General features: G+C 37.1%; 1 protein-coding gene across 11 annotated transcripts in view; it reads right to left on the bottom strand.

Moving 5' to 3' along the window:
• The window catches only part of PPFIBP2 (PPFIA binding protein 2), a 111,124-nt gene that overhangs the window by 40,632 nt on the left and 45,918 nt on the right, over window positions 1–24,574 (bottom strand). For 7 of the 11 annotated variants that reach the window (XM_030039555.2, XM_030039557.2, XM_030039554.1 and 4 more), the window contains exons 4-5: window positions 13,256–13,345; window positions 8,800–8,913 (exon numbers count right to left, since the gene is read on the bottom strand). In XM_030039555.2, the coding sequence (XP_029895415.1) occupies window positions 8,800–8,913; window positions 13,256–13,345 (204 nt within the window). Of the gene's footprint in view, window positions 1–2,734; window positions 2,800–3,063; window positions 3,244–8,799; window positions 8,914–13,255; window positions 13,346–22,985; window positions 23,821–24,574 lie in introns of those variants that run through there. The other 4 variants (XM_030039561.2, XM_030039563.2, XM_030039564.2 and 1 more) reach the window with 4 other exon arrangements.

Genomic DNA, 24,574 nt, shown 5'->3' on the forward strand with positions numbered 1-24,574 from the left:
TATCTAAAGTGAGTAACAGTGCTTGTGTGCCCTGAGTTTGTTTTTCAGATTGCAGAGAAAGGTGTACTTTGGACAGAGTGATATCACTGTGTTTAGAAAACATTCAATATTCACACCTTCATTGCATTTTTCTGTTTTCAAGAAAGCAAAAGCAAAAAATCTTCCAAAATTTAACAGACTGTATTATATATATAAAATGCTTCTGTTAGCTTCCATTTTCAAAGAGAAAAAACATCCATTCAGGAGTTTAAGCCTTACTGAAAAATCAATGTGTAACTTTCCAAGTGCCTAATGAGTTTTTGCAAAAAGAACATCGGTTTCTAAATGGTTAAAAAAATTTATGGTAATTCATAACTCATATTAGTGTTTTGATCATATGAAACACACTGAGGAATCACAGCAGATTCTGCTTTGAATTATGTGGAAGTGCCTTAACTGAAATTGCCATAGTTATTCTGGATCTACGCTTATGTCACCGAGAGATCAGAAACTGCCCTGTCCATCACCCTTTTCTCAATCTCTTCCTCTTCCACAAACTGTACAGTATGTTGCAGACCACAGCTTGGAGCCAAGGAAGCCACAAAGGTTATTTTAAAAATTATACAGTTAAAGTTTATTTGGAACCCAAATCTGCTCTACATGTAAATTGTTTTAGTCTGGTGGGGAATACTGCCCAAATTAAAAATAGTACTGAACTTGCATCTGCATTGCAACACCAATTATCTAAGCCACCCACTATTCCCAGTGCCATGCCCATTCCTGCTGACATTGACAATGATATTTGTGTATGGATGGGAAAATAAACAGAAATGTAGCTTCATGGTTTGTTTTTTTTCTCTGAATGAAATAAATCAAGCACTAATCTGGAAAAGATAGTGCACTGACTTTTTTTATTGAGACACTCTAAGAGGCAGTCACCTAATGAAATCCAGGCAGTTGCTGCTTTCTACAAAGGTGATTACAAATTATACAAACTATATATAGATTATTACAAACTATAATTACAAAAACCTTCTCTATCTTCCAGAAAAACACTAATTTCCAGAAGTTCCAGAGGCACATTCCAGTCCAGACTGGAACAGGCTCTGTACAGGGTGTTAACATAGCAGACTTCTGCAGATTAAGACACAGCTATAAATGAGAACTTTGATATGAAATAAGGCCACTAAACATTAAAAAGGTTAGCAGGATGAGGTGACTTAAGCCCCATGGACAGACTCTATTCACTGTTGAACTGAAACAATGTTTATAATTTTTTTTTTTTTTTTTTTTTTTTTTGACACTGACATGGTATTCCATATGACAGGAAGATTTCTTAATAAGGCAAGGAGACATGGTGTCCCTCTAGAGATTTTCAACAAAAGATCTATCCTTTGAGTGCACCATCTGGCATTACTCCTTGTTTTTTCTATAGGCTCCCAAATTACACTTAGTTATGCAATGGAGAGTAATACCTCACTCCTTTCATTCTGAATTCAGTAGCTCCATGCGAACACTAAGGCACTACCTGGTACAAGTGAGCATGAAGGCAGCTGATTGGTTTTTTTTAATCAACTCCAACAAAATTCTACAGTTTGCTCTGAAGCTGGAGAATGAGATCCTCAGCTAGTGTAAACTGGCATAAAACTCTTGCCTTAAAATAGACAAAATAGCTAACTATCCCTAGTTTGTTTTCAATGGAGCTACACTGATTTAAAACAGCTGACAATCTCTCTTGCATCTAGAGAGCCTAACTTTTGCTTTGAAAGAAAGTGCCGTTTAAAGTAAATGTCCCCTCTTGAAATGGTAACATCTGGAAGCAATTATTTTCATCTTCAAGCAGATGCTCACAGTGAACAACTCATTAACAATGTGACCCATTTTGTTACAGAGAAATTATAGTGTATTTCAGTGGTATGATGCAACTTCAATTCAGCCAGAATAAATATGCAATTGTAAGAAAAGAAAATACAAATTTATGTTATTGGTTTTAAAGCAAAAAAGATAATATAAGACAGGCAAAATGGTGATTTGGGCTGTATCAGCTTTAAGAGGATCTTAAAGAGCTGAAATATAAACCAGAAATAGAATATATCCTAGAGAATCTTATTTATAAACCAGATACTTGTTTTTAGTTTTAAAATGTACTATAATTTAACTTCTTACAGTTCTTTTTTTGCAACTCAACTTTTAACTTTAAAAATTAAGGAAAAAAGCTATTTTAGAGTAGAATAATTACAAAGATGAGTCATGCAGAAGCTACAATATGCATGTACCAGACAGATGAACGAACAGCAAACTATTTCCAAACACAACTGTATTTTTAAAATTCACACCATATACTTTTAAAATATTTAATCATGTTTTTCAATATTCCCAATGAAACTGAAGCACATGCTGTATATCCCACTTTCACATTTTGTTGTCTTGGAAATACATAATTCTTATAAAGCAGCTTATAAAATTTAACATGACAGAAAATAGCTCAGAAAGAGGACACTACACTTTCAAAGGCTGCCAGCTGCAAGCACAGAAAATTCCAGGATATTTAGCACTCCACAAAAGAGAAGAAACAATCATGCCATACACTGATTGAGAAACCTTAAGTAAGATTTTAGTCAAGTGGGGGGGGGCAACCCCAAAGATCCCATTTTGCACTTGTGCAGTGTACAAAATACAACACTAAAAAAATTTCATACTTTTCACCCTTATTAAAATAGTTGAGAGAGACAGAGAGACAGACCAAGCTACCTACCTGGTAAGCAAAATTCAGCAAGAACCACCACTAATGACGACTGCACTTTTCAAGTGCTGTGTGTCAGCTGTGGTAGAAATAAGATATTTGCTTAACTGAAAGCACAGCTGAGAGTAATGTACATGTGTAATCACCATGAAATGGTGCAAGTCAGTCAGTAGCAGAGAGTGAATTACAGCCCTCCAATTCATCTGCCCATTATATAGTTAAGCAACGGAAAGGACAGAACTTCCCATTGCACTGCCAATTTGAACAGCCCTTTGCATATGCCTGATGAGCAGATTCGTGCCTACATTAACTGTAAAATAACAAAGCAGTGTAATGCTCACCTGTATAGAAAAGCTGCACAATTTGAGAGCACACTCTGAAAACCTTACGCCTCACAAACAGAGCAGCACAGAGCACACTTCAAAATCTGAGACACTAAGCTAGCTGCTGGCAAGAAGTTACTGCATGCTATAAACAAGTGCTGAAACTCATCTAAGATCAGATAACTCAGGCAATTGAAAGTTGAAGGAATGACTCTTGCCGGCCAGCAAAGTTCCTGAGAAGCAAACAGATACACGCCAGATTTATACCCTGCAACCAAGATAGGATTCTGGCTCCCCTGAGTATAAGACAACTACAAACCCAGAACAGGTACATACTAAACTACGTTGGATTCAAGTTCCTACTCTCATACAGCTCCTCCCTGCATTCTTTTAATCCACTAGTTTTTAAAAGATTCTCCATTGTGCCTCACAAAGGGCACTGTCTGGCACACTTTCCTTTGCTCCTTGCACCCAGGCAGAAGTTGGCCATAAACTGACATGAGAAACAGAAATTCACTCCTGTTTACATTCAAGCATTTCTGTTTCTATGTGTATTTTTAAGACAGAAAGAATCCTAAAGCCAAGTCCTTTGTACTTTGCAAGAAAATTTACTTGACAGAAGGCACAATCACGTTTACACAATGCAACCATCTGACAAGAGTCCCCTGCACTGCTTCTTGCAATTACGTGTCAGAAATAATTTGGAAGGTGGAAACACACAGTCAAACCACATCTAGGATTTGGTACAAGTCAGGTACAGGAAAGATACTGCCACACAGACCAGCATTTTGATTGGCAAAGCAAACTGTACGCTGTAACACTTTATGCCAGAGAGCTTCAATGGGAACTAGTATCTGTTAAATAAATCAAATGCAGCACTGGAATAGCAAAGAGGTAACTAACTATTCTTACTCGTGATAATTACCATAACAAATGCACTTAAAAGAACTGTGGAGGTGAAATCTGTATGTGCAGAAAATTCACTTTTCAAACTGACTTAAGACAGTTGTCAAGATCGACAGCATAGATTCCATAGCACCAATGTGTTTACACTATGCATGGCTGGTATCTTCTTTTATGGGACAATTTAGGCTACTTTGTAGAGCAAAAATTACTTTTGCTTTCCAGTTCTACTCGACATTTGTACACAGTGAAAATGAAAGAAAAGTTGAGAGCAAGTTGATAGGAGGTTCCCCAAGGCTAAATTAGCAGATGTTCAGGACCCCCTCTTCTCTCAAAAAAAAATTTCTTTCTTAAAATTGACTGGAAGAAAGTACTTAGAAATGCCACAAACTAACTTAGATCAAGACACATACACATCATTGTTCTCTAAAATTGGCCGTAATTTTACATTTTAAAGCAGCTGACATACTGGAAAGGTACTGTCACAGCATAAATTGTTTTCATAGAATAATTCTAGGAGGTCTGGGTTTTTTTTTATTTCAAGACATATTCATTACAATGTGCTAAGGGGCAAGGCAGGTAACTATTCACACAGGCTGGCATTTCTCTATCTTTTACACATTCAACGGCAAGACTGGGAGGCAATTCAGTGAGACCAAACTGGTGTCTTGCTCCCAGTCATGCTCCAGAAAATTTTCTCTTAACATTTACTATGAAGGATGACCAGGGAAATGTGTTTTTTCACCCAAACTGGAATCATACCGAAGGACTGCTTTAAAGTTTTGCCATTGACTTACATGAGCTTTTGAAAGACCTACTTTGTTTTAAGGAAAGAAAATGCAAACACCTTCAAGGTGAAAAATGCTTTATCTTGATTAGAGTCTGTAGTGGAACAGGTATCCTCACAAAAGCAAAATGTTGAGTTTGACACTGTAAGCATCACATCTCATGAAAACATACATGCTTTATCTGTAACTGTGCACACCAGGGCATCTCTGCATCTGTTACACAGGATTCTCTTGTTTCTCAAACGCTGCTGAGCTGTATTTTCTTTGGCTGTAGTTTCATAAACAGCTAGGTCAAATGCACATCTCACCATTGCCCTTATGCCACACCTTGACCTTTTCTGTGAGCTGTTTCAACTCACTAACCCAGCAGAAAAACATCCCCTACTTTTTAAAGTCCAAGTTAGTTTTCTCTCAGTCATCGAGGGAAAAGTCTGATGAGCATGAGAGCCAGTATAAAATAAGTTGCAGAAGCACATGGTCAGGAACAGGGAGAAGGATGAAAGGAGAATGAGGCCTTCTCTTTTTTGTAGCAGTAACCTTTAGATTGGCTCAACTCATTTCTTGAAAGTTCACATTTCAACTAAGGGATATTGCACCATCCTCTTAAGAGTGATGAAGAATCACAATTTTCCACAAAGCAGCAGCAGTTTCTGTTCCTACTATTCCACATTCAAGATGTCCACCCCAAATGTTGAACAGCCATTTTATGTAATTCATATAAAGTTTATTTTAGTGCTGTTTCAGAAGTGTTTCCATGATCACTTTGTAGCAGGGTTCAAAACAACTGTGCATAAATCATAAGCCAGAAGGATTTTAGGCGGTAACCCCACCCTGACAAAGTGGACAAGTCTCTGCTAGCATAGATTCAGCAAAAACTATTTTGCAGGGTAGCATTATATACCCTTTCTGTTGTGGAACTACCAGATATCGTCATTAAATTATCTTAAAGTGTATGATTTTTGTTTTTATTGTAGCATTTTGGGCACAGAATTAATTAAGAGTCACTTTTCTTATAGTTCCCAAAATTAAAAAGACAGGGCTTATCCTGGGTATATGGTTTCCCAGGTAAGTAAATAACATACATATCCGTACTGCAGTTAGCTTAGTTCTACTAACACACATTAAAGATTTTTCAAGCTAGGGCAATTATCTTTATCATTCCATTTCCTATTTCGAAGAAGCAGTCGACTTAAGTTCACAAAGGTAAAAATCAGTGGAGTTCAACATATTCTAAATAAGCAAGCAGAACCAGGAAATAAAATTGGATTTACATGCACCTCAGGAAGATAATAGAAGTCTTTCTGAAAAGCAAGAATATTTATATAGGTACATTGAGCTAGATGATTCTTTCTTATTAGAAATAAGTTAGTTTACTGTAAAAATAAATAAATACTGTCTTCAAAGACCCACTAAATAGTTTTGACTGGAAAAACTCAATGACAACACTAGTATCTTTCATCTCTCTGCTAAGCATCATGAGCACTTGTACAGGACACTGGCAACTGTTGGCTGAGAAGATCTGAACCCAACTCTCCCCCAAACCTGATTGATCCATCAGTCTATTGAAGCCCCTGAGGCCAAACACTCACTTTCCTTTCAACAAATTAACTGCAAGAAGGCCTATTGGCTACATACCTTATATGAACATCCTAATCATCACATTATAAGGTCATTCTCTTCTCTCCAAATCTCAACTCGTTCAAGATGAACTGAGAAGAGAGTCTTCAAAATAAATTATAGACAAATAGGGCCCTTTGCTGAGCCATAATAAATGTATAATTTCTCTGACTGTTGAGATTTTGAGAGATCTAACTTGGGTTTCCCATATCCCACTGTCTACTGAGGGATGTAATCCATGTGAGAAAGACACCACAACTACCATTCCCTCATCATCCTCTAGTATTTCACTGAATTGGGTCTTCTCACTGTTCCAAAACTAAAACGTTAACATTGTTTTTTCTCGTTCCAGTAAGAAAATAAATTTTAAATATCTCAGTTCCACATGAATTTATTTTTAAATTTTGGTTCATCTATTGAAAGTACGTCACTCATGCTAAAGTTAAAATACTAAGTGTATGTGTTTGTGTATGTGTCTGTGCGAAATTCAAAAGGACAAACTCATAGGATTAAAATGAAACAAATCTTTACCAAGTTGTGGCCTAGATAATTCTCTCTCTTGAAAAACAAAACACCCTAACTTGAGCTATCATATATGCTGTAAGCATGAGAGATCAGTCACTTAGAAATTTAGCAATCAACAAGCAAGCCCATCAGTATTTCTGTAAATTATGTTCAAATGCAAGATCTCAAAACTATGATACAAAACAATCAACAAATTTGAGCTTATGGCTAACTATTTAATATGTGTACAAGAAAAAATAAATTTGAAATTACTTCCATTTGGCAACAATTACAGCCACTCAAAGTGATCTCAAAATTTAGATTTAAGGTTTATGTTAAACATATTTGGAGATTCTCTGACTTCTTTAGCTTTAGTACAGACTTTTGTAGCTTATCACTTTAGGATCAGCTTTGTAAGCAATTTGTGCATGTGCCTAATGCCAGACGGGTAGATTCAAACGTTTTCACTGAAATAGCAATGTACATGCATTATTATATTCTATTTCCAGATGCCGCAGTGGTCTGTTAAATTAGGCTTTAAATTCAGAGTTTCCTCAGAAAACTATCAGAGCAGAAAATTTTAAGTCAGAGAGACAATAAACAGTTTTAGCAGAAGTCACAGAACAACTATCTAGTTTTAAATTGAAACAGGAAACTTCTACACTCTATTGTGAATGCCTTCCTGAAGTTTGAAAACGGATTTTCATAATAGTTACTGTTCTTTGAATTTCACTTCAGATCTCACTAAAAAACTAAATGCACTCGCTACTTGCATTTTTAAAAATGTCCCCTCAGTTAATACGAGAATAAAACCTTTCCCAGCTGGAAGCACTTTGGGCTGCAACAGTTGTGTGAGACCAAGTTTTTCTGAGAGAAGCTTGCAGAATTATAACTTTAAAAGGTTTGGGATACAAGTTTCTTATAGAAATTGCTACTGTTTACATACATACGTACATGGATTCTTATCATAGTAAAATAAGTTTATATAGATGAACACAACTGTAATTTATAAGTTTATATAGATTAACACAACTATAATTTAAAGCTATGAATAGTTCATAGAAAGACTAGTATATTTCACAGACTAAAATAGTAAATTTATCACACAGTGTTTTCGGTGGGGAGAAGTAAGTTCATCAAGAACAATATCTATCCTGCAAATTTCTGGTGTAGATTTTGAGGGTTATTTACAGTTTCAAATCTATTTCGATATCTATGTACTGTATTACCAGTGGATGATCTGCATCGCTAATAACAGAAAATTGCACTGGGAAAGTTCCTTTGCATCAACAGACCTGCCAGCTCCACAGTAACACACGAAATGTAAGGTATTTAATTTATCGTTTGTTCTGCCCCCTCAACATATAACATGAAAGAGCAAAAATTAAATCACATAGCCTGAAACTGTTGATTGAAATAAAGAAAAATGTCTTTATATACCAATTTTCTTTCAAAAATAAGGGGAAAGCTCCTAAATTAAGCAAAAAAATGGTTACAGAATCAAACTTGATATAGTAATTCATTTCAACTTACTACCTGTTCAGCTATGAAAACAGAAGATATTTAAATAAAACTTCTTAATTCTATAATTCCTACATATATTAGATACATTTAACCTGTTTAACCAGTTACTCAACCATGTCCAAATTTAGTTCATCAGCACAGCACTATAAGACACAATAGTTTCATTTTACATGTTGCCACGTACAGTATTACACAACCAGCCAGTAAAACGTTTCTGCAACAGGAAAACAAAGAAACATTTATTGAAAAAAAAAAAAAAAGTGCAAAGCAGCAAGAGAACAATAAAAAAGGCATTTTCATCCCATTTTACCTTGTTGCCAAAGACACTCACACATGCAGATGCAGACAAGCTGACCATATATGTTCACCCCTATGTTGGAGAAGATTATGCAAGAAGCTTTCCAATCCAGATTTTTACCTGTTGAAGCATTTCTTCTGTAGCATTCAGTTTCAACTGATGCCCCTCAAGACAGATTTCTAAGTCCCGGATTTTCTCTCCTTGAGCTTCTACCTGGTCTGTAAGAACACTCACCTGTAATTTGAGCAGAGCACAATGCTACTGAACTGACTGTAAATAAGTTTCAATTACCTTATACAATTAACATCCAAATGCACATTTTAACAGCAAGTTCTCTTCTAAAGTCCTCAATGGTTTAATATTCTCGTGCACTGCAGCAACCTGCTCTATCAGGACAGACAATTTTTCAGTCTTACCTTTATCTTTCTTCAACCCCGCCCTCTCGCCCCCCCCCCCCCCCCCCCCCAATTATTTTGTTTTAATATGAAAAAGAAAGAGCATTTCTAGAAGAGATGGAAGACTCTAGGTAGCCTGAGTCAGTTCATGCAAAAGTCTGAAAAATTAGAATGCACCAAACAAGAACATAGGATACTGAAAAAACTTTATGTGGTTTTGAAGCATGCATTGCCATTTCAGGTTCCGTTGGCATTTCACTCCCTAAAACAGAGAAACAATAAAACTGTTCATTCGGAAACCAACCAATTACTTCTTACAAGAACAGAAAAACAGCTTACCTATCAATAAAGCGTTCTGAAGTTATAAAGAATGCAATGAGTAAAAGGCATGTTTTAGCAGCAGCAAAATTCTATTCCAAGAAAAATTCCCAGGCTTTGCAAGCCAAAACATGAAAGCAAAAGACGTGAGATACAGACAATGAATCCCAGGAAGAGAAACAATAAGCAATACTGGTAAGGAACTGTGGGAATGGTGGTACAGACCAGTGAGTGTGTAATAAGAAAAGCCCAGCAGCCTAACTCAAAGCTTGCAAAGCTGAAAAAACTATGCTGAGGATATCATTAGAAAGACATGGGAAAAAAACCCCAGTGTTAATTCGTATGTTGAGCAGCACATACACTCTATGTATTAATTTTTACTATTTATTTATATAAAAAGCCTGGATTATACTAGAAAAATGTTATATCAAACAAAAAAAACAACCTTAGGTGTTTAAACTCCAGTTTGAATGAATTGCGTTAACAAAAACTTATCTATGCTCTCATATCCAACCTTGCAACACCTTTATTTAAAAAAAAAAAAAAAAAAAAAAAAAAGTACAGCATGTGGAAGTGAAACCTTTAAGATGTACCCACTATGCAGCATTTCTAAAACCCAATCAACAAACAATTGAGTTCATTTCAGGGAAGCTGCAGAGGGAGTGACTGAGTGATCTGTATTTGTTTTACCTACAAACATAATGACAAGCATGCCTGGGAAAGGAACATAGAAAAAGACAGAAAGACGACTATTTTATTTTTTTGCCTTTAAAGTAGCTGGCTGTAGGGTAGAGTACAGATGAATGCAGGATGAGAGATGAGAGGAAGGAGTGGGTGGAGGCAGATGGCAGGGGGACACATCCAAGCTGGGGCACAGGCAGAGCTCCCCACAAGGAAATCTGTTGCTCGCCTACTTTTTTGTTTTGCTCCCATTAAATGAGCGATGGCACACACACAAAAAAACCCAACCCTGTGAGGTCAGAAAGCAAGAAGAAACAAACTGAATCCTCTCCTTCAGTCTGATGCAGGTTCCAGAGAAAGAAAACAAGCTCTACTTAAAGGGTCGGGTTAGGTTCCAACTAGCATTGTAACCTGTAAGGAAAACTCTGTATGTTAAATGTGACCTGCAAAGGAATTGAGTAAAACCTTAGCAGCTTTAGAAGCATGTGTTGGATGTTCCAGTAGTCAGGCTGAGAGGCACATTGACAACTTTGAGCTCATATTTTCCCCTCTCTTCAGGATCACATCTGCCAGACTTTTCAGGGAATCAGTAGGCTGCACACAGAATATAACCCCAGCGTACGCTACGCTGGCGAGTCTATCTTGCCTCGGCAGTGCAACACCTGCAAGAGTCAGCCTGTAGATAATATATCTTCTGTAAAATATTATCTATAAGAGTGAGGCATATTGAACAATTAGCTAAAAATCAAATGGTATAAGGGTTTAAAACATCTTTGTGGGAAAAAACAACCAAACAAACCAAACACCTGAAGTATATTAGCTCCTATACACAGGCACTGGGCTATAAGAAGGTATCGCAGATGCTGCAGCATTTCCAGCCTCCACTACAGACTGAACAGTGGAAGCCGGTTTCAAGGTGCACTGTTTGACTTGGCCTTGGTGGACAGAGACAGCGGGCACTGCTTGTGCCCACTACAAGGTGACTTGTACTGCTTCTTCTGCAGCAAGGCTGCTGGAAGACTGGAGAGCTCCCAGCCCCATATTCCCTACAGATTATAGCTATGGACCACAGTCACTGGCACAGTCCAACATGAGCTATAGAACAGAGGTGCTCTGTTTCCCATCACTTTCTCATCCTTCATGCCAACGGTCACACCCAGGAGCCAGGTTTGTTGTACCAGCAGGCTCCCTCAGCATGGGACTTGCCTGAGTTCCTCATATTCGACTGCCTAGATAGAATATGCAGAACTGGTGTAAACCAGATTCTAACCCCAGCTCCATCTTGGCACCTTTTTTTTTGTTGTTGTTGATGATGTTCATCTACCGGACTGAGGTTTTAATCTATCTTGTTTACCTGGGGTTTTTGGAGTTCTACTGCAATACTGTGCAGTGGGATAAGAAAATGCATAAATATTGACTAAGCCTCCTGATTTGATGGGGGAGTGATGGGAGTAAAAGGCAACTTCTACATTCCTTTTGAGAAAAACTCTAGGCAGCTCTCCAAACCATGTAATAAAACACTCTTCTTTGCGAGTTTGGCTGGCTGCATTCTATGGGTACCTATTTGTGTGGATGAAGAAATAGTTACTAAAAACCATCAGGACAAAGACAGGAAAGGTACATACTGAGCAGTAGCCTGAACAATCTTCAGGAACTTGAAAGCGCTGGAGACTAGTGGTCCTGTTAAATCCACAAAAGCTGATACACTTTGAAGAGCAAGATTCTGCCAAATCTGTACAAGCCCACCAGCACGCATGACTCTCAACAACCGGCTGTATAGCATGAACCACATCCAAGACATCAGTGGCTGCTATATGCAGACAAAGATTACAGGACTATACACACATGTGATGAAACAAAGGAGCCTTCAGGACAAAGCCACAGGTGCATCAGTTCAACCCTCTGCTTCTGAGTAAACAGCTGGGTTTGGCCTCCTAATTGTTGCTCCAATTATGAGTTGCTCGTGTGTGAGTGAACTGTGCGAGAAGTGAATGTACTGTGTGAAAAGTTGTTTGCTATTATTAATAGAATCAAGATGTTACAGTTAATAACCACTTGATTAATAAAAGGTGTTCTAATAAATATCAGTTGTGATGTTGTCTCCCCTGACCTGATTCCCTCTCAGAAAAATGGGAATTTGCAGCACAAACTTAAACGCTTAAATCCCAACCAGAAGTTTGTTTTTTGTTCAGGATTTTTTTTTTTCCCCTAGATTTGGTAATAGCAATTTTAGTTTAACAGTAATGAAAAAATCCAACCAAGCCTAAGCTTATGTCTCACAAACCGTTTATTTAACAACAGCAGTGAGAATTCTGCTCAGTAAATTAACACAAGTGTGAACAGAACATACAGGATAAAACATGCTTACAGAAACTAGTAACTGAAAGTAGGGAGAACACCTACCCAGTATAGTTAAGTTTTGTTTGATATATATGCTTATAATATGCTTTTGTAAGAGCAAAGAGAAAGGATATGAAAAGACCATTTAAAGAATCTCCAGCTTCAGTTTTAAAAAGCATGTAATGTACAGTTTAGTAGTAGTGAAAATATCCAGAAAAAAATAATTAAGTTTTTTTATTTTAAGTTGTACAACATGTGTTTTCTCCAGGAGGAAAACTTACATGGGACAGTGGATCTGTATGAAAAAGGCTTGGTAAACTGAGAAACGGGAAACCTGCAAGAGCTTTAGGCAGGTATTTTACTGTCAAATTTTCTTTTTCCCCCTTAACCTCCCCCTTAAGCTTTTTGATGATGTAAAGCAACTTTGGTACAGTATACAAGCAGGAAAAGTATCAGTTCTATCTACCTGCCAGTTTCCCAGTTCATTAAAAATGGTGGCACACAGAACCTAGAAAAATCAACTGGCACAACCTAGCAAACCTAGAATGAGAACCACTATCACAGCATTGTCTTGGGACTCCACAGCATTATTTTTAAGTTGGTTTTTTTTTTTTTTTCCCCTTTTTAATTCTTCTCCCTCTTACTGCTGTTACTCCCCTCTCCTTTACCAAGTTACCCCACCATGAAATCAATCAGATGGATTACACAAATTATAAATTAATTTCTGATTAAATATCAATTACATTTGGTGACCTGCTAACATTTAACAGAAAATATTCTGTCACTTCAGCTTTTATTCACTGAATATCAACTATGTAGTCAATGTTCTCTTTAAGACATACCTGCAGTATGAGCGACTCTTTATCACCTTCTAATCGTGCCAATCTTTCTTGATAAGTTTCATTATTAGATGAATGATGATTCACCTGTGACTGGGGGAAAAAAGCACTATGAGAATTTTTACAGTTAATATTAAAATTTCAAGCAATAGTTAATAAAAAATTATATATAGAGTGGTTGTTATAATACAAAAAACACGCAAAATGTGTCTAGAGACTAAGCCTGTTTATTTCATATGCATTAAACCTTTTGAATGTACCTTTTTTTAGCTGGATTTTGAATATTTTCTCATTTCCAGCAATCAAGAATGGTATAGAAATAGATCTGATATTTTCTAGAAAATTATAATTTCACTGGGAAATACTACCTTATCAAGACAAAAAACCTTTAATTTGAAGTATCTGCTCTCAACAGTCTTTTGCCAAAGCCAAGGAATATTGGTGTTTATTTTTAAATAGTAAAAATTGCCATATGTATTATGCTATTCCTAGAAATTACTGCAAGAAAAGTATACATTTTTTTGTTAGCAATTAACAAATTATTGAAACTATCAAATTCTTATCAGGAACTACTCTAGCTACATAGTCACTTACGGATTTCTAAATGGCTCTAAGGAGCAAGACCTTCTAAAACATGGCCTGTTCCTAACTATTATATCCCATTTCCGATGAACTTTAATACCGCAGAGAGAAACACCACAACTAAAAAAAAATAATCTGCAGATTTACTTTTAAAAAGTTTAGAAGAGTCCCATAGCTTCATCCTGCATACTGAAACACTGTCTAAGTGTGGGAATAGAGCTGTTTGCTTAGAGTATCAAAAGTAACATGAGCCCTTAGCAGTTCATTTCCCAGCTCCATTGCAGGCAATGCATTTCTGCTGGGGAATAAAACTGGCTTTTCAGCTAACACAAGAATCCAACTTCACTGAGTTCCCTTCAACTACACTACTCTGCAGCTGACTACTCATTTATAGTTACTTGTAGAATGGCACCAATATAGTCACAATCCTCCTCCCCAACTGTCCTTTCTCTTTCAACTGAACATTTGTGAATAGGATTTTTTTTAAAATATTAAATATATTCATGGCTTCTTGATCTCCACTGAGGTCTACAGGCCCAAATGTAAAACAGATGATGAAAATAAACATGGTGCTAATTAATGCAAATCAAGAAATCAAATATTTATCCAATCAAAAGACACTTTTCAAGCCATAAAGTGCTGAACTAGATATGTGTGGCATCTTTGTGAGCTGAGAGAAACTGAGCAACCTTGCCTCTGATAATTTTGGAAGGAAGTGAGAGAATCACAAAGGCACCAACAAACAAGACTGAAAGGTATCTGAAGAGATCATCTGGTTCACTATTCCATCTTAAGATTGATGATTATTTGCAATATTCTTGTCTTACCTACTCCTAAAGACCTCCAGAAACAGATTACAAAGCCTCCCCAGATAATCTACTTCTTAGCTACCCATCATTAGAACATTTTTCTTAACGTCTAATCTGAATCATCATCTCTTCAACTTCAACCTACCAGTTCCTATCATTTTATATATATATATATATATAATGATAGGAACATATATATTTTTATATATATATATATATATATAAAAGTCCTTCCTTTCACTTCAGAAATGTTTTACATATTTGAAGACTATCTGTAGATCTCTAATTAGCAGGTCCCTCTTTGGACTAAACAAACACCAGTTTTTCTGTCTTTTCCTCACAGGTTAATTTTTCAAGACCTGTTTTGTTGCTTTCTTTTGGTTCCTCTTCACCAATTGTTCCTTGACTTCTTTTGAAATTAAGTGCCTAAGAGGAGAGACAGGACTCCAGCTGAAAATGGCTAGAGTGGAAAAAAACCTTTTCACAGCCTCTTGGGCCATATTTCTTTTTGTATTAGCCATATAGTAACACTGACACATTTTCAGCCTAGGACCCATAAGTTCCAGGTCCTTTTTTAATGCTCTTATTTAGCTAGCATCCTGTTCTTCATCTTGTGTTTACTCATTGTTTCTACTTAAATGTATAAGCTTGCACTAGTCTGTACTGAATCGTGTCCTATTATTTACACTGTTTTCCTATGCATCAGGCTCTTCTTATGTTTTAATCATGTCCTTTAGCATGGCTGCAAGGTCACTAGCTAGAATGACCTATACATTCACTGAGCTTGGTCCTTATTCCCTGTTCTAGAGGGTCAACAAGAACACTGAAGAACAGAATATGCAGAACCTCACTCCACACCTCACTTATCAGCATTCATTGTCAAAAGAATATGTTAAATCTACTCAGAATATACTTTTCTCACTAGCTTTTGACCAGTTTATAGTAGGTAAAACTAAGATTCAAGACCTAACAGAAATGGCTCTAACTATGCACATCTGAGTGCATAACTTATACCAAACAGAAGTCTCAGACAAATGAGTAAGTTTTACAGTGGCACCTGTAGGGACCTGGCCCACTGTGTAAGTACATAAGGCCCTTAAAGGAATGGTGACTTCACTCCCTCTTCTTCGCCTAACTGGTTTTAATTTTTTAGAATTTCTGTGTCATAACATCTCTGTCCTAACATCACAATGTAATTTTTTCAAGCCTTCTCCTTTTATTAAGAAATACCACTCACCCCTCACCCCCCGACCATGTTTATAAAACTTGCATCTTCAGTTTAACTTAGGCCCTTTGTATTAAAATTTGGTCGGTCAGTCAGTCCGTATGGCCTTAAAGTTCATTCCTTATTAACTTTTCTAGTACTATAATGAAAATAAGGAATCCTCATGAGTAAACAACATGCATTTCTGTATGTCTGCCTAGATAATCCTTTGACCTCAGCTATGCATCCTCAGTCATACTGCCAGCCATTCTGTCAGGGTTGTTACTCCACTTAGAGAGCCAAGTCTTATACTGTACTTTAGAATCCAAAATCTTTAGCCTTGGTGGCTATGTTTCCGTTAGGGTTAAGACTCCATTACATACCATTAAATCAGTTTTCTCAATGGAGAGCCCACAGGCCTTCCCCAATATATCTCTGGCTCACACACAATGGTAGGGGAGACTTTCCTGCACCTAGAACATAAGTATTCACACACTGCTAGACAGGAAAATATTCTTTTAATGACAAAACCCAGTGATAAAAACTGCCTAGTCAAGTAGCTTTTGTACCCTTCCTCCTGCTGTCATTTGCTATTTTCCTAGGCTAGATTTAAGAAATATACTTGTAACCACTTGTGTGACCACTCCCCCCGGCTTTATAGGCACAGTGAGTTAAATTACTGCCAAAACATTTTTACATAACCAATCTGTCATGAATGCAAAACAGAGTTCAACATTTTATATAATCAGTAGTTAAGAATTAGTTCAACATCAAATCACAAATAAGATATTATACTACACTCACATTTACCAAATGTATAGCCTCCGATGATGTCTGCTGCACTGAGTGACTGTGAAATATCCTCTGCTGGAAGTCCAATACTCAATACTCATGTAAAACCTAGCGAATCACATCCATGTGAACAGAAAAGGGGGAAGAAAAAGAAAATGCACCCTGCCAACAGGTCAGCCAGAGAGTGCTCAGATAAGTACAGGAAAAGTACAGTAGACAAAATGACCTGCTAAATAGAAGTGGCTGATTGACACACAGCAGTTGTTTAAGACTTGGGAAATCTTTGTGGCATGCATAAAGACAAGATAAAACAATGTAATATGAACCAAGGCCATCTGCGGATGGTTGGAGTGCATTCTGCAGTTGTGAAAGTACTGAGAGGGAACTGAGCAAGTATAGTTGAATACCACACGTATCAGCAGCAACTGAATATAGGACCTATAACACTGAAGTCATAAGACTACAGATGACTCAAGTTGGTGTAAGAGCTCACAAACAATAAACACTAGACTTCTGTAACCACATGACCAAAAGGCTGAATCACCAAGATTTTCCACAGAGATGTTATTTCAGAAGATGTAGCCCTAAAGACCAAAAATCTTTACCTGGGCTCCACAAATTGTAAGCTAAATATGTTGATTATATTTCTTATAATGAGAGAATGAGAGAAACTGCATAAAACATGTAAAAAAGTTTATGATAACACATGATAACAAAGTAGAAGGAAAGCATGCTAAGGCAAGGTGGTTGAAACTACACTGATGGTAGTCCACTTGAAAAGTCAAGTGTATACCATAAATACTTTGCCTAAGGGAGCTGCAAAACAATTTCTTGAAGCACCTGTATTATAGTCTCCATACAGATTTTGGATATAGTTTAATGCCCATGAGATTGCATCAGATATTAATATAAAATGTTTCCTGAAACAATTCCAAATCAACTGTTTCTCCTGGTTCTAGAAAAAGGAAAAAAAAAAAAAAAAAGCTTTTGCATTCCATCACCTGCTTCAGCTTCTTCTTCATCTTCAGTTTCCAAATCTCTCTCTAGAATATGCTCTTTACTCTGACCTGGACATAATATTGGTAGCTGCTGGAAACTTGACTGTCCAAGTATTACATGATCCAGTCATTACAGAGTCCTTTTCCAAGAAAAAAGCTTAAATAGTCCTCCAGAATATATGACAAAAAAATCAGACTTCAGAGTATGATTAAACAGCTTTCATTTAAAATGGGGATAATCAGCAAAAATATAAAAGGGTATGGCAAGAAAGGGAAGAAATGTTTCATCAACTCAGCTATCTTAAGTTATAACAGCCTTCTCAGAGCCCAGTAAGCATGGAATGTTATGTTTTCTTGCTTGTTATTTTGACAGGAAACAATTCAGAATGCAGCTTATTGTCAGAACAGAACGACAACCATTGTATAATGCTTCTGTACAGATGTTCTGTTCAGAAGCTTCTGTAACAGCACTTCTAGCTGAATCTTGATAGGCTGTAAAAGTAAGCCCCTTAAAGGAAGCACATATGCAAGATAATAGAATTGAATACAGGCCAGTTTATGCTTTCCTCATGTGTGCTGTTTCAGTTTCAGCTGAAAGAATCTCCAACACAGCTAATTTTAAAACAACAAATAGCAACTTCTGAAGTTGATCAGCAAGCTGTTACACAGAAATTTGTCACTAATACCACGGAGCTCGTATTGGGCTGGGAGGGGGAAGGAGCTGGGAAAAGAAACCTGGCAGTCAGTCAGAGTGGTGATTTGTAAGCTTTTTCAACAAGTCACCCGCCTCTTTTAGAAGACAGATTCTGTCACAACCCTCCCCTCTTCTTATTGAGTCACATGAATCACCTTCAGTTCCACTGATAACTGAGTAAGATGCCTGTGGCAACTCTAATACTTGCATGAATGGGGAAGATTAGGTACATGCTTGACATATTGTCTTTTCTTGCAGTTTAGAACCTGAAAACAAGGCGTATAACCAGCAGAATTCAACCAGTCAGTTTTCCTGCAAACTACTAGCAGTGCACAGACTGTAATATTATATTTCAATACAAGAAAAAGTACACTACACACTTGTTCCAGCCTATTTTGAATTGATAATATTTAGAAGAGTATGAACTTTCCATCTCTTTAGTACTCTTCTGGGTCAGCAGAATTGATGTTATGAGTCACAGTATTTGCTATTGCATAGTGATGAGTGAGTAGCCTGCACAGTAAATATTTTTATTTTGGCATCTGACTATGGATGTAATACAAATTCGATCTCTTGGCATGTTAGTACTACCTCAGATACACACCCAGCTGAATATATGTACATTCACTCAGTAGACTTGAGGAGGAGAAGGCTGGAACATGATTTCTGGATCTGTAATTCTTGCCTTTCATCTGAAGGCAATTAGTAAATCAACAACAGGGTTTTCTATTTGCTGTTGTTCCTTGTTGGTTAAGTGAAAATGGCAGTCATTTTGAAAAAGCTAACAGCATATAGTCTCAAATTAAGTAAAGTAAGAGCTAGGTAAATTTCTGTAGTCTGTAAAACAAAAGAATTTTTCCTAATACTAATACCTATTTTCTCCTCCAGGCAGTTACGTTACTTAAAGGAAGATATCCTTAGAGAAGTCATAAGATTCACCCTCAATATCATGAGCTTAATGGCTACAGCATGGGTTTGGTCACTCCACCTCTTGCTACTACAGATTGTGAATAGCATCTGGAATAAAGGAAAGGAAAGCATAAGAATAACGTATACCTATTTCAGGTCAGCCATTAGCTTGGTGCTGCATGCACTTCTGAAGGTAAGTCTAAAGCAAGCTACAAGAGTCATCAGATGCCTCCACTTCATATGAAGACATCTCTCTTTCAAAATAAGACATCTTACTACTGTAGAAAGTTTTCCAGAGGCAAGAGACCTTCCATTTTGCTACACTCCATCCACTGCAGTTCAAACAGCTCAGTTAATTTACAATGTCCATAGAGAGCCCATAATACTGTTTGTAGTAAATATTAGCATTTATGTTTGTGATGCTTGTTAATAATTCGTGGTTATAACTAAATGCCTACATACCAAAATGGGGGTTGTGTCATTTTTATTTGGAATGGTGTGTTCCAATTAAGGCCAGATGGAAAGATAAGAATAAAGCAACAAGACAACAGATGAAATTGTATGTGAACCCTCAAACCCAAATCCCTTGAGAGAACCAAAGAAAGTTTGCTAAAGATGAGACACTTTCAGCTTCAGGTAGTTGGGGGGTGTCTCAGGTTCCTCAGCTTGCAACAGTAACTTTTAACTGCAGCAGATTTATGCTTAGGCCCTGTAAAAGAACCCAACAGTTACCTGCAAAACACTTCCCACAAACTGCCCAACTACTTTATGAGAACTATGCTGTTGCCTTAGCTGTGATGTTAAAAGTGCACTGTATACACACAGGAACTTTTCTGTATCCTTCTAGAAACAGACTGCTGAGCGACATGCCTCCCTTAACAATTCCTGTGACCTCCTTAGCCGGGCTTTTTGTCTTGCTAACAAGGTATCATCGAATATCTGCATTGTTACAAACTCTTATAACACTGCATGAAACTAGAGCGGTACTATGTGCCTATGTCAGATACTCAGCTTCTCAGCCAGAATAAGCTAACCAGGACAGTTCTGAAATTGCCATCAAAGTATCACATGCCATGAAGTACAGTATAGCTGTACCCATTGCAGAGTTTTGTCTTTCTGAGATTTGGTAAGATAGTATCAGAGAAAGTTCCTTCTGTTCTAAGAAGTACTACTGCAGACTAATAATTTTTATTACTCGCAAAAGGCAGAAAAAAGTAAAATGGAGAAAAAACCAGTAAACATAGGAAAACACACTAACTGTGCCTCATATACAACTAAGATAAGGCTAAATTGTTTTTTGGCTCTGTCCATTGGCTCTTACATTTTGCTGCCCACTCTGTCCATACCTATGGCTATTCTTGGCACAGCATTTTCACAGGTTATTTTAACATCAAGAAAGTCCAATGGAAAGAGCTGAAGTATGGGGACACCTTATTTCAAGTTGATCTAAATATTGCTTTGTCCCTGCTGCTCCTGCATGATACTATACACGTTATGTTACAAGACTACTGCTCAAAACCAGATCCTCTATTCTAAGCATCTGAAAATAGCAGTTCTATCTGTCATTTTGCCCGCCTTGATCTCGTGATTTTTGTATTTGTTTGCTGCCCTAACCCAGTCCAAGCCGCAGATACCATGCAAATCTAGCTTAGCCAACCACTGCAACATCAAAACTGATCCTGGTCTCTGAAATGAGTTCTGCTAATGATGAAATTTGAGCCAGCTTTGGCATACTTCACCAAGGGTTTGTGGAAGTCTGTTGGAGTTACTGTTAAGTGCCATTTGTTACTCTGGAGGGTACTCATACTTTATCAGCCAAAGAGCAACAGTTTATGATTGCAGGGCCTAAAATCTTTATATGCTATCAGTCAGTGCCAGACATGTGACATTAGGATTCTTGAACATGAGAATTAAATAAGCAACTTAGATTGTTTCAACTTCTTTTTAAAATCACTTGTCAAAGGAATTTGGGAGCAGACTGCTTAAGTTCTCCTGGGAACAATGCAAGAGCATTTTCAGTTCCCTTCCCCCACATGTGCTCACCCCCTTAAAGAGCTTGCAAGGAAAAGCAGCAGTATTGCTATTCTCCTTTATGTACCCTACATAAAAGGAATTACATGCAACAACAGTAATAGCATTATTAACTTCTGTAAAAGCCTGTGCTACATTTGAACACAGTATCCTTTCCGAACACAATACTTGAAAAATCATCCTAAAAACATCCTGTGTTAATAAACCCTCCAAAGCTGTGAATATTTCAGTGTGAGACTTTCTTGACTGAAGCTATTTCTTGAGCCCATTCTCAGAATGTTATTGTCCTCAGTGTATCCTTAATGCCACACAAGCTGGTAACAGCACACCTTAACCTTTTGTTAGCAAACCTATCTTTTTAGAAATGAAATTTAAACCAGGAAGCAGGGGTGGCAGACATGCTGTATTCAAAACCTCATTTAAACAACAAGTTAATATGTGATCTCAAAAAACACTAAAGAGTTATTTAGCTTTAACTGCACAGAGCACAGGTTAAACTAATAGTATAATGTTACCAACTGCTATTTCCTGTTGTCTCTTCTCCTTCACTATCCCACTCACTCCCCATTTAATCCCGTCCCCATCCACACTCCTGAAATGTAAAAGTTTCCAGAACCTGATGTAAATATTTTGTAAATTAACTTCAGAATTCTCAAGCTTTTATCAAAGACTAACATTATATCATGAATATTTTATATTCATTCACGAAACTACCCAAATTAAGGTTCCTAATTACATTTCACGTATTTACCTACATTTTATGTTTATACAGCTAGTAAAAAAATAGAATGCATGTGCATATGTATACATGTGTGTTTTTAATCCAGTGCCATACAGAAGCACTAACATAAATGGTGTGCATAGAATTTGCAAGAAAAGTACACACAGGTTAAAACAGATTTTAAAAGTATAATGAGAGGATGTGCTGCTTACATGACACACAATTAACTTAATATTGTAATTAAAAACCCAGTCTACTGTGAAGGATCTATTCACATCCCATTCATGGATTTTTCAAACACTGAAAAATAAATACCTAGAACTTAAAAATCTAAAAGGTGACAAAAACGAAGTGATTTTTCCAAGGTGCCGAGACAACTGCCCAAACCTACATTTTTTCTTTTATAGGAAGACAAAAACAATCTCATGCAGTTAATGCATGTTCAGACAGTTCATCAGAAAATTAGGATTTTAACAGCACTGTCTTTTTAAAAAACAATTTTATCGGAGTAACATGCACTGGAAAAAAGTACCACCATTTTTATCCAAAACAAAGGCATCCTAAAAGGTTTCACAGAGTTACCCCGATGAAGAATTGATTAAATGAAGAACTAGTGCAAATAATTTTTAATTTTAAAGCACAACATGGTAAACAACATATTCTCCTTTTTTGCCATAAATGCCCAGGCAGGATTTGCTTTGTTGTATTACAATCTCAGGAAAGCACGAGCACTTGCTAGAGTCTATTGCCATTTGTTCAAAGTTTGATCCTAGAGTTTCATTTTTAAAGACAAAGACAGCTGATTCTCTCCCCCCTCCCTAAGCCGCCTCCTCCTACATGAAGAAATGTCTTTAATTCATTTCTCATGAAGAAACTTACAATATTTTATGTCTGAGGCACTCAATGCGTTTCCTTTCACAAAGCTGAGAATTCTGACTAAGCTTTGCTAATGTGCATTTACAAAGAGAAAACAAAGCCCAGCAAATCACTTACCCTCTTTAGCCACGTGAAGTGCTTGTAAATATCAATCTCACCATCCATGCTTTGGGCCCATCTCAGCAGTCACATTCCCAGGGTTAAAAGAAACTTTTGGAAGCAAGCGCACTACTTTGTTCTACAGGATATAGCTGTGACTTCTTCCCCTTTCAACCCTCAACTTCTAAAATCTTGAAAGTGTTTTCACATTTTAAGCTAAATCATCTGCCTCTGTCCCACAGTCTTATCCCAAATGCTTCTCACAGATGTATACATAACACACAACTGTATAAACTTCGGACTCTCCCCCAAACATCTGGTTTTTTTAAACAGCAGATCGGTTAGCAACAAGAACAATGCGACTCTAAAAACGTCAAAAAAATAAGTTGCTAAATGATCTTTAAAAAAGATCTTTCAAGAATAGTATAAATCTGCAGAAACTGTTCCCTTTTAATGTTGAATAACAAGCTAAAAATTATTAAGCTGTCACTGAGAAACTATTTTCAAGCAATGCTTTCTCTGGCTTTCTGTTTCAAGAGTGGCTGGAACTCATTACTAAAGACCCCCTATTTCCTGTCTCTTTTTTACTCCCTGTTTATCGTAACACTACTCAGCCTTCTCAGTTTATTTCAGGCTCAGACTAAACCTAAAAATAAGTTTTGCTCTTTGAATTACTTGCCTGTCCTCTCAAAAGACATTATAAAAGAGGAGGGATACAAGGACGATCCTGTGGATAAGTTAATTATCCCATAAATACTGCTATTGCCAAAGAGGCAATTTTCCATCTTAACAGAAGATGATGATACCCTTCTAAGATTTTTGTCTGTTCCTGCTGAAGCTGAAGTCTCATAGCATGGCAACTTTTCAAACTTGCAACACCAAGATAAATGCGTATGCAAAGCAATGCTCTGGCAAGAAGGGAGGTTTAAAAGCGTTGCCTGTTACTGCGGTGTCCTCTAGTGCCTCCACACAGTAGTTATGATTAAGTTCTAATTTTTCGCAATAAACTCCAATTTCCAGTATTGTATCTCCCACTAGTTGAAGGTGGCTTTGGCCTTAAATGGGCAACTGATTGTTACACACACAAGGACAACTGCTGGGGCAATGCCTATTAAGACCAAAACGCAGCTGTCTCCATGGAATTTTTGTGATCTCAGAACATTTATTTATCTTCCCAGCCAAACTCACCCCTGCATTTAAGGCAAAGTAAAACAGCAATTTGGAAGAGCCAGTGTCAAAGTTGCCCATCCTACTAGTGATATATACAAAGAACTCAAAGTCTGAAGCTGTATGTAAACCCTGAAAAGCAGTTACAGGGACCCTGCCTCACTTAGGCATCTACCCACGTTGCAAACTGTGGAAGTCACTGATACATGAAGGATTTTCTGCAAGGGATGCGGGCTTTTATTTTTTCAACCATTCTTGATCCTTTCAACCTGACAGACCTCTTTTTAGAATCTTCCATAACACAAAGTAAGAGGGAAGGATATAAACCTAGACTTCCAGCGTTCTTCATGTATTTATTACCCGTCACGTGACAAGAAAAATATGAATGGTTTTCAGAAAGTTAGTGCTACAAGTCTTCTAAAGTTGCTAGGACACCTAAA

The sequence above is a fragment of the Aquila chrysaetos genome, chromosome 16 (assembly GCF_900496995.4).
Source record: "Aquila chrysaetos chrysaetos chromosome 16, bAquChr1.4, whole genome shotgun sequence".
Lineage (NCBI taxonomy): Eukaryota > Metazoa > Chordata > Aves > Accipitriformes > Accipitridae > Aquila > Aquila chrysaetos.